This window comes from Etheostoma cragini, chromosome 6, assembly GCF_013103735.1.
Source record: "Etheostoma cragini isolate CJK2018 chromosome 6, CSU_Ecrag_1.0, whole genome shotgun sequence".
Lineage (NCBI taxonomy): Eukaryota > Metazoa > Chordata > Actinopteri > Perciformes > Percidae > Etheostoma > Etheostoma cragini.
In genome coordinates this window covers 5790523-5800651 of record NC_048412.1, presented here as the reverse complement: position 1 = coordinate 5800651, position 10129 = coordinate 5790523, and the positions used below count along the sequence as shown (strand labels likewise).

Here is a 10129-nt window from a genome sequence, read left to right as displayed (position 1 = left end):
ATGATCTAGGAAGGGTTCCCAAATTTAATGGAATTTACATTCTGAGAAGCGAAGACAATACTTAATTTTCTTTCATCTCATAAAGTGAAGCGCATCCTTTATCCATTGAGAGCGGGAGGGGGTTGCAGGGGCTTTTCCACCGCAAGAGAATGGCACGTCTTGCTAGCAGTGTAAGAAAGGCAGCAAGATCAGCAAAATAGTGTGGCAGCGTGAGGCCAGTGGGTAGGACACCAAACAGGGCAAACCATGGTGAGGGGTGAATATTGGCAGACGTGATGGCTGAGAGGGAGTCAAAAACGCCTAACCAAAAAGGAGTAGGGGCGGGGCAAGACCAGAACATGTGGGTTAGATTGGCTGGGCCTTGGTGGCATTTGTCACAGTTTGGATCGATGTCGGGGTAGATACGGGCACGCTTACTTTTAGACCAGTGAACTCTATGGACCACTATGCACTGTAACACTCCGTGGCGAGCACAGATGGACGATGAGTGGACTCGACTGAGGGCGTATTCCCAGGCATCAGGACCTATGTCCTCACCAAGCTCTGCAGACCAAATATCATGCAAAGCATCAGAGGTTGTCTGACTTTCGAGAAGAGTGTTGTACAGTATTGAAATTGAACCTTTTAGACTTGGGTCAATACCGAGTATAGTATCAATTAGAGTAGGGGAAGGGAGGGAAGGGAAGCCAGGAAAATGATTAAGGACAAAGTCCCTGACTTGCAGATATCTAAAGAAATGGGTGGGTTTTAGATTGAATACCTGAGTTAGTTGGTCGAAGGAAGCAAATATGCCACTGATGTAAAGCTGTTTACTGACACAATCCCTAGGTCTTTCCAGACCAAAAAAGCCTGGTCAATAACTGACGAAGTGAACAGAGGGTTAGAATGTACTGGGGCTAGGACAGGTGTTACCTGTAGCCCAAAATGTCGCCTGAACTGGCTCCAAATTCTAAGGCAGTTTTTCACTACCACACTACTAGAGTGTGCAGTTGGTGATGAGGTCAGGGGAAGGCACAACAGGTACATCAGAGAGGAGGGACTACATGCAGCTTCCTCAACCTGCAGCCATGGTGGAGATTGGCTATTGATGTGGCACCAGTGCAATATTGTCCGGATGTTTGCAGCCCAATAGTAGAGCAAAAAGTTGGGTAAAGCTAGGCCGCCCAGGAGTTTAGGTTTTTGTAGAGTTCCTTTTTTGATTCATGGGGTGCTTTTTTCCAAATAAATTGTGAGATTAAGCTATCAAGAGAGTGAAAAAAAGGGTTTAGGGAGGAAAATAGCTATGCACTGGAAAAGATACAGGAACTTGGGCAGTATATTCATTTTGGATGCAATTTATCCGGCCAGCGAGAGACAGAGGTAAAAGTGACCACCGGTGCAGGTCTTGGGATAGCCTGGCTAAAAGAGGGGAGAAGTTACTTTTAAATAATTCTGAGTAGGTTTTTGTCACACAGACACCCAGATATTTAAAGTGCTCGAGGGACGTTCGAAATGGTAATTTTGAGAGGGGATAGGCTATGGCTGCTGCATTAACCGTTATAAGTTTGCTTTTATGCAGATTTAATTTATAACCTGAGATATGCCCAAAGTCCGTCAACACAGTAAGTACAAGGGGAATGGATTTGTCTGGGCAGGAAAGAAAGACCAACAGGTCATCAGCGTACAGGGATACCTTATGTCCAATGCTGCCTCTTGAGATGCCCTGCATATGACTAGACCTGAGGGCCACCGCTAGTTGTTCAATGGCAATAGCAAACAGTAACGGAGAGAGTGGCCAGCCCTGTCGGGTACCGCGTTCAAGAGGGAAATAGTCAGAGTAGTCATTATTTGTATGGACACGGGCGAGAGGGGACGTATACAGAAGCTTAATCCATGATAGAAATGTAGTGCCGAAGCCAAAGCGTTCCAGTGTGTAGAACAGGTAGGGCCACTCCACACGGTCAAATGCCTTTCGGCATCCATTGAGATGACCAGCTCAGGATCATGAGAGGTAGTGGGTAAATACAGAATATCAAAAAGTCGTCTGACATTGTGAAAAGAATATCTGTTCTTCACAAATCCTGTTTGGTCTGCAGCAATGATATTTGGAAGGACACACTCCAGGCGCCTAGCCAGCATTTTCGCCAGAATTTTGACATCTGCACAGAGCAGAGAGATAGGGCGATAATTACTACAGGACAAAGGATCTTTATCCTTTTTTAGTATAAGAGAGATAGTCGCCTGACGCAAAGTGAGGGGATGTGTGCGACTTTGCAGCGATTCATTAAACATGTTAAGTAACAGTGGGGACAGCGTGTCCGCAAACGTTTTAAAAAATTCGGCAGGGAAACCATCAGGGCCAGGGCATTTCCCATTTTGCATAAGCTTTAAAGCACACTTAAATTTGTTTATCGTAAATGGTGCGTCCAGACTAGATACCATTTCAGAGGTGATAGAAGGACGATCCAAGGAGCTGAAAAAGCGATTGAATTGTGTTATGTCATTCGGGCACTCAGGAGTATAATGAAACATAAAACTTTCTGAACTGGTTGTTAATGCTTTGGGGGTTAATAGTCGTTCCGATGTCTGTGTTAATCTGGTTAATGTGCCTTGATGAGGAGGATTGCCGAGTTTATCTCCAAACTCATAATAATTATGACGCACTTTTAAAAGGGACTCTGCCGTTTCATTGGAGACCAGGATGTCATATTTTGCCTTCTTTGTGAGTAGCTCTTTGAAAACGTCCGCATCGGGTGCGTCAACACACTTTGACTGTAGCTCTGTTATATCTTTGGAGAGAGAGACTTTCTTCTCCCTAGCAATCTTCGACTGATAGGCAGAGTAAGATATTATTTCACCTCTTAAGTAGGCTTTACATGACTCCCATATAACTGCTGCCGATACATCTGGGTTAACATTAGAAGATATGAAAAGATCAATACGACTTTTAATTGTGCTAATAAAATTGGTGTCAGAGAGTAACCGCGAATTAAAGTGCCAGGGAGAGCGGGAAAGAGGTCTGCCTGGGAAGGAAACATCCATGACCACAGTTGCATGGTCTGAAATTATGATGGGATTGTAGGAACACGCAATGACAGAGGAGAGAAGCTTGCTATCAATAAGAAACAAAACAATTCGTGAGAATGAGCCATGGACAGGAGAGAAGAATGAGAACTGCTTGGTGCTGGGGTTAAAAAAGCGCCATGCGTCCGAGACGGCATACTGTTCCATGAATAGCTGGATAGCTTTAGATGATTTAGATGGAACATAGGGCCTATTAGATGAGCGGTCAAGCGAGGGATCAAGACAACAGTTGAAGTCACCACCAAGGATAAGCTGGTGAAAATGTAGGTCAGGAAGAGAGAAAAAAAGTGTCTTAAAAAAATTCTCATATTTCCCAATTTGGGCCATAAACATTTGCCAACGCCAGGTTGTTGGCTCCAATTCTACCCGTAACAATCACAAAACGTCCATTAGGGTCTGAGATGACACAAATGAAGAGTGATAAAGTTGGCCCACACAGCCTTTATGAAGTTTAGCGTGATCTACTGGCAAAAGGTGAGTCTCCTGTGAAAAGGCTATATTAGTGTTAAGGATTTTAAGATGTTTTATCACTTTGTTGAGCTTAACAAGAGAGTTGAGGCCTTTAACATTCCAACTTGTAAATCGAACAGCACCACATGATGCAGAGGAGAACATTGTACTAGTCATCATATGATGGGGTTGACTGTGTTGGAGGAGACATTGCCTCCATGTACGTCCCCGCCCGTCCCTGCTCACAATCCAATGTTGGAGAGGGGGTCACATGTATTATGGGTTTAACAATATGGATCAAAGCAGTAGCACAAAAATAATGGAAGGAGACACTAACAAAACACCCAATAAAAGAAAACTTACAAAACAGTGATAAGAGCATCCCACTCACCCCCCACGCAAAACAAACCCCCTTGCAGCCGCAGGGAACAGCAGCAGCATAGAACTCACTGATTCACTGATCAGCATATTTTGTTACTTGCTAAAATCTATCGCGCAAATCCCACAATTTAAACGTCAAGGGAAACAATGCATCTAAAAACCAACAGAAAAACTACTACAACTAGTGCAACAGGCAATGCAGATATTATTTTGAACACTTCTGCTTTTGAACACCTAAGGGAATGCATATGTACCCGCGCTTCTAAAGTTCCGCCATGGAGTGTTTATACTCTGCTCGTTGCTTTAGCACGTCGGGGCTGTAGTCTTCATAGAGTCGAATCTTGTGCTCCTTGTAGAACAGGTCGCCCCGTCTGCGAGCCTCACGGATGAGTAGGTCCTTAACTTGGAAGCGATGAAAGCGTATGATGACAGGCCGCGGCCTATCACCCGTAACAAGCTTGGGTGCGAGGCTCCGATGGGCACGGTCGAGTTCAGGGGGGGAAGAAAGGACATCAGCGCCAAAGACATCCACCAGTAGCTGGGAGAAGGTTGTGTCGGTCGCGGCCCGTCAAGTTACTCATGCAAGCCGATAATCCTGAGTTTTTGGCGTCTACTGCGTCCCTCCAGGTCAGCTAGCTTCGTTCGGAGCAACACGTCTCGCTGGAGCGCAGTACACGCTTCTTCCAGTTGTTGGAGAAGGCCGTCTACCTCATTATGGTTGTCTTCCAAAGAGTTGATCCGCTGCCCATGTTCTGTAATAGTCGAGTGCAAGCCGTCCAGCTTGGTTGCCACTGCCTCAAAAGATTACTTAAAGTCTGCAGATTGCGCCTAACTGTGCTCTTCTAAAAGAGAGCTAAGTTCTGCTAGCAGACGAAGAGGCGTCTTTATCTTGCTTGCTCTTCGTTTTAGACATATCCGAAACCAAGATAGTAAATGTAAATGTGCCGTATTTATATAGCGCTTTTCCAGTCTTAACAACTGCTCAACGCGCTTTTACATCTACAGGGAACATTCACCATTCACACACATTCATACACTGTGGCCGGGGCTGCCGTACAAGGTGCCACCTGCTCATCAGATAAACATTCACACACATTCACACTCCGATGCGTTGTGTGGAATCAGTCATGTTATTTTGGGTAATTACAATTAGGTAGTTAAAAAGATTGTTGATATGGGAAAACAGGTCAATTTGACCCGAGGACAATATGAGGGTTAAACTGCCGTAAATGTTTTAAACTACAATTCAGAGGTGTTTAAGTGAAGGAAATCTGCTCAGATGAGATCTGAATGAGTGCCAAAGGACAGGTACAGTACAGAACAGAGTGTTTAGGATCCCCCAATCCCCAAACAGATTAATAAACTTAAAAAAACAAACAATGATCTAACTAACAAAACGAACAAGAATTAACTTTAGATAGACCTCTTATATGATTTAACAGGAGTTAGGAGGAAATAGTGTTGAGATTAATAATAACATTTAACTTTATTTTTGGATCATAGTATAGTATTACAGGTATCTTATCTGCTGAACCCATAAAAAAGTCATTGTTTACATCTTTGTTTGACTGGTTTATAACTGAACCCACTATTACTGAACCCAGCCATTAAGCACAGCGCCGTCTCATCCTGTGCCACACACCACCACAAGTAAATTCTGGTCCTTCATTCTATAATGAACTTTTTTCCTTTTTTTTCCACTGTTACCAAATTCATAATCATGCCATTTGAAATAATAAGAAACTCAAACCTCTGATCTGTTGAACATCTCAACTTCAGTTTTGTTTAAATGAGGTTCAGTGATATGGAATGCATCAGATTTTTCAAAGCTAACACTTGTACGATAGAAAGCTGTCAAAGGTTTGTTTTGGTCTGTGCAATGCTCTCCCTATGGAATGTCTTGTAAACAACCCACATAACTCCTAATATTATTCTATCTTTTATATTTATTCGTTTGATTTGATATAGTGTGTTATTTTTGTAGACATTTTTAATCTTCTTAACACTATTTTAATTTCTTTCTATTTTAATTGGAGTATGCATTGGAGAATGCCCAGATTAAGCCACCAGATTAAGATTTTTTGCATATCTCGATCACATCTTTTATTGACTATGTGTATATTATTCTGCAGCAGGTGTATATGTGTAAACAAACTACACTAAAGCAAATGGACACATGGGCACAGGGCTGTAAAAACTAGGCTGGAACAGGATGAATACATGACTCCCTACAAATCTCTAAGACTCCCATGTGACTCAATGACCCTCATGTGACTAACGACCCGCAGGTGAAACAACCCAGCAGGGCTTAAATCTTTTGAGCTCCCCACGATGGCTGGGCCATACATTGATATTATATCAATATTGTCATACAAGGCACATGCAAGGCAAGTGTTGTGTTTTCTTGGTTGAAAGCCTGCATTACAGTAGGGGGATGACATTTTCTAAACCCACCAGACTGTTCAAGCTGTTGCTTTATTTGCCATTAACCACTTAGTTGTTCTATCAATATGACTAAAGTACCGATTGTCAAGCCTACAATACCGCCACAATATCGTTATCAACAGAGGCGCCGGCCGGATTCTATTTCAAAGTACGCACAAGACCTGCCCGCCCGCTGAAGCGGTTTGCTGCGCTAGGAGTGTGCTCTTACCGCACTTTTATCATATCATGATGGCCATATCATGAAAGTATTTATTTTAAAACCCTTATACAGCATATAAGGACCCTAAATGTAACTAAAATGTAAAGTCATTGTCATTTTTTGCAAGAGAGAGAGAAAAAAACAGAGCTCAGAGCAGACAGCTGTTGGTGCAGCCAGGAGACATTTGACTTTTTAAGACCTTTTTAAAGCCACTATGAATTAATGAAGCACAAGAACGGTACAGTTAGGTTCAGGAATGGATCGTGGTTGGGGTTACAAAATGTACTTTTCAGTGACAAGAACCAGTCTTGAACCCCAGTCTCCTGGGTTAAAATCTTGATTTGTTTTTACCCGTCCACCACCCCAACTCCTTACGCGTATTTTCGGGCTTACGTACTATTCACCACCTTTTTTGTTCTTAAAACTACGTCATCTATTAGCGCCACGCCCTATCAAGCTGCTGCTCTCACCGTGCGTTCCATACAGAAGCTACTGGGTGATTTTTGCATTGATATCTTACGCTCAGAGCCACTGACCAAGCGTCAGTATTTGACGTGTTGGAATGCCAAAGGGTTGTCTGTTGACTGACCTGTTCTGATGGAGACAGTGGCGGGGGGAGTGACCCCAGCTCCTTCAGGTGTCTGTTGGTTTCTTTAGCCAGCTGGTTGGTGTAGTGCTGGAGCTGTTGGCTGCAGGGGAACACAAACACTGCTAGGATCCACGTAAATGTTAAACTACTCACTTAATGACAATTTGTGAGATTACCTGGGATACTAATCATCCCAGGCCAGTACTGCACTCACAGCCTTTCCTGGAGCTCTGAGGTTTTCTGTCTTGTCCCCAGCTGGTGGAGGAGATTTTTGATCTGACCAGCTGTGGGGAAAATAAAACCATTAACATGCAGGATGTTTGGAGAAGTAATTAATGCATAAACAACAACCCCCCAGAAGCTTTTTTCACCTAGGTCGAACAATTGGAGAGTAAGCGTTTTCAGCTGGTTGGCTTAGTGCAGGCGCCACTGGAACCACCATCTTGTAAATGATCCCACTAAAAATGCCAAAAATGATACCAAACTTCTACAGTAGTACAAATAGGATACGTACTCATAAAACGATGGATTGGAAAGTTTGTAAGTACACCAGGAGTTTATTTAAATAACACTTGCCTGCTGGCTTCTGCTCTCTGCTGAAACTGCTATGGGTAGTAAGGTGCGCGCTTAAGGAAATTACACCACCAAACACAGATACAACTAAAATATTTATTAATTTGGCTTTTTTTTTTTTAAAGAAAGTATTGTAGTACAACTAGCAGGAGACAACTTATAATTGAAGAAAGTTTGGAGACACTGCCTTAGTTAATCATCACATTTATAAATGTTTTTGTTGTATCTCTTTTTGGTGTTGTAATTTCTAGATGAAGCAGTAGCAGCAGAGAGCAGAAACCAGCAGGCAAGTGTTATTTAAATAAACTCCATGTGTACTTACAAACTCTCCAATCCATTGTTTTATGAGTACACAACCTATTTGTACTACCGCAGAAGTCTGGTATCATTTGGGCATTATTAGTGGGTTAATTTACGAGATACAGACTAGGTTCCAATAGCGCCTCCACTAAGCTAATCAGCTGATAACGCCAACTCGCCCAATGTTCGACCCAGGTGAAAAAAGCTTCTGGGGGGTTGTTTGGCTCCAGATTGTGGTGCAAAGGACCTTAGGGTGAAACTCTTCCGAACCCTCCCTTTAAGACCTATAGCATCAAAAAAGAAACTCAGATGTCAAAGTCTTGGCATTATAGGACTGGTGTCTAGATTGGCTGCAATATAAGTTGCAAGGTCTCATTCATAGTCGTTATACAGCAAAAAGAACAACAACACCAAAGAAAAATTACAAAAACTTTATAAAGCGCTGCAAGGACATTTCACTGAGCATTAGAATAAGCGTTAAATTGACGTAGGATATTTAAGGCCTGCTGAAAATTATTTAAGACCTAGAACGCAACACTTCAGTAAATTTAGGACTTTTTAAGGCCTAAAATGTATTTGTTTTATTTTTTATTTGTTTTTTTCTGCATTTTGTGACACAGTAGGCACTCACAGTTTTGACTGATCTTCTGGATGTTGGAGCTGCATGTCTGGATTAGGCAGCCAAAGTCCTTTGGCTGGGACCAGCTGCTGTCTGCGCTCATATAGGACATCCTGGCTGTAGACCACCAGAAACACACTCTGAGGAACACAGCTGCAAGGAAGAGAAAAGAGCACATGTAGTCGCATCGAAGTATTTTTTTCTACTTAAATGAGTTGAACTGAAATAGTTTTAACTAGTAGTCTCAACTCAACCATATCTGTGCATCATATTTCATAGAGATAGAAAAAGCATAAATACTTAGTCAGGAGCCTATAACATCTGGTCATAGACCTTAAATCTTCAACATTTGGTGAAAAACGTCCCTTCAAGGGAAACAACTTTATATTCGTTTTATTTTATAATCCTTATCGACTTCTGAGCCAATAAGGACCCTAAATGTAATTAAAACGTAAAGTCGTTGTCATTTTTTTTTATTTATTCATTCATTTAATATGATGGTACGAGCCAAAAGAATAACAAACGTTATACCGTCAGGTGTCACATCCCTGCTCTCCTTCTCCGTGTTTTTCACAGTGAGAGAACTACCTAGGCTACCTGCCTGTACAGAACCCCAGTGTTGTCTTCCAATAGAAGAGGCTCGCAACAGAAAAACAGAGGCAGGCGCGAGCTAAACCAAAGTCATCACGTGGATTAACCTTATTACATGCAATTCTGAAAAGAAAATACATCTACGAGCGTACTAACACAAGCTTTAAACGGTCTCCCTTTCGGTACTTAGTCAACAAAAAAATACTGTAACGTAAGCTAGATAACAATTTAAAACTAGATAACCTTAAATCCACAGTCTTAATTCAACGTTAACATGTCGCAGTGTGTCTTGTGCATCTATTTCAGCCTAGATTCGGGTTCTAGTGTTTTATTTAGCAGGTTAAATTATATCCCTGTCGGACTCATGTTAGAAATGTCCACGGAATATCTTACTTTGCTGCGAAGCTGAAGTTGACAGTGTGTTGCTCCAAATGCCTCAGATAGCGTTAAGTATGGTATTTCTACATCAGAGCTCGTCTGCGACGTCACACGTACACATCACTAATCCGACGTTATTTTGACGCTGCGTTCACTGTCAATAGCAAACGTGGTCAACACAATATTTGCGTGCGGTGTAGTTCAACTTCATGTGACAATTACTGCTAGCAAAATACTTCCAATAAAGCATACATTTAATCTACAAAAACCCCAAAAAGTCCGTCAAAGATATTCTACGTTGACACAGTGTGATGGGCCAGTAGGCCTATCCCGTGCCTGTCCCATGACTTTCACACTGACTCTAATAATAATCGTAAATGCAGCAGCGCACAGTCGTGCATGTGACAGCAGAAAAAAAGTCAAAATAACTATAACTGCAATTACCAGCAGGGCTTTAATGCAGAAATGTTGAGGACATGAGTCTGAGTCTTCTACAATATAGGCCTACATATCTTTTTTATATTTTTGATTGGTGATCTCT

General features: G+C 42.1%; 1 protein-coding gene and 1 long non-coding RNA gene across 2 annotated transcripts in view; one reads left to right on the top strand and one right to left on the bottom strand.

The window, feature by feature from the left end:
* LOC117946346 overlaps window positions 1-5426 on the top strand; it is a 6746-nt gene extending 1320 nt beyond the window's left edge. The window contains exons 2-3 of the long non-coding RNA XR_004657011.1: window positions 3583-3584; window positions 5161-5426. This is a non-coding gene — a long non-coding RNA (uncharacterized LOC117946346). The remainder of the gene's footprint in view (window positions 1-3582; window positions 3585-5160) is intronic.
* The window catches only part of LOC117946335 (syntaxin-12-like), a 39815-nt gene extending 29935 nt beyond the window's left edge, over window positions 1-9880 (bottom strand). Inside the window, exons 1-4 of the mRNA XM_034874414.1 lie at window positions 9604-9880; window positions 8632-8772; window positions 7342-7411; window positions 7128-7227 (exon numbers count right to left, since the gene is read on the bottom strand). Coding sequence (XP_034730305.1) covers window positions 7128-7227; window positions 7342-7411; window positions 8632-8731 — 270 coding nt within the window. The 5' untranslated portion in view covers window positions 8732-8772; window positions 9604-9880. The remainder of the gene's footprint in view (window positions 1-7127; window positions 7228-7341; window positions 7412-8631; window positions 8773-9603) is intronic.
* Window positions 9881-10129: the final 249 nt, after the last annotated feature.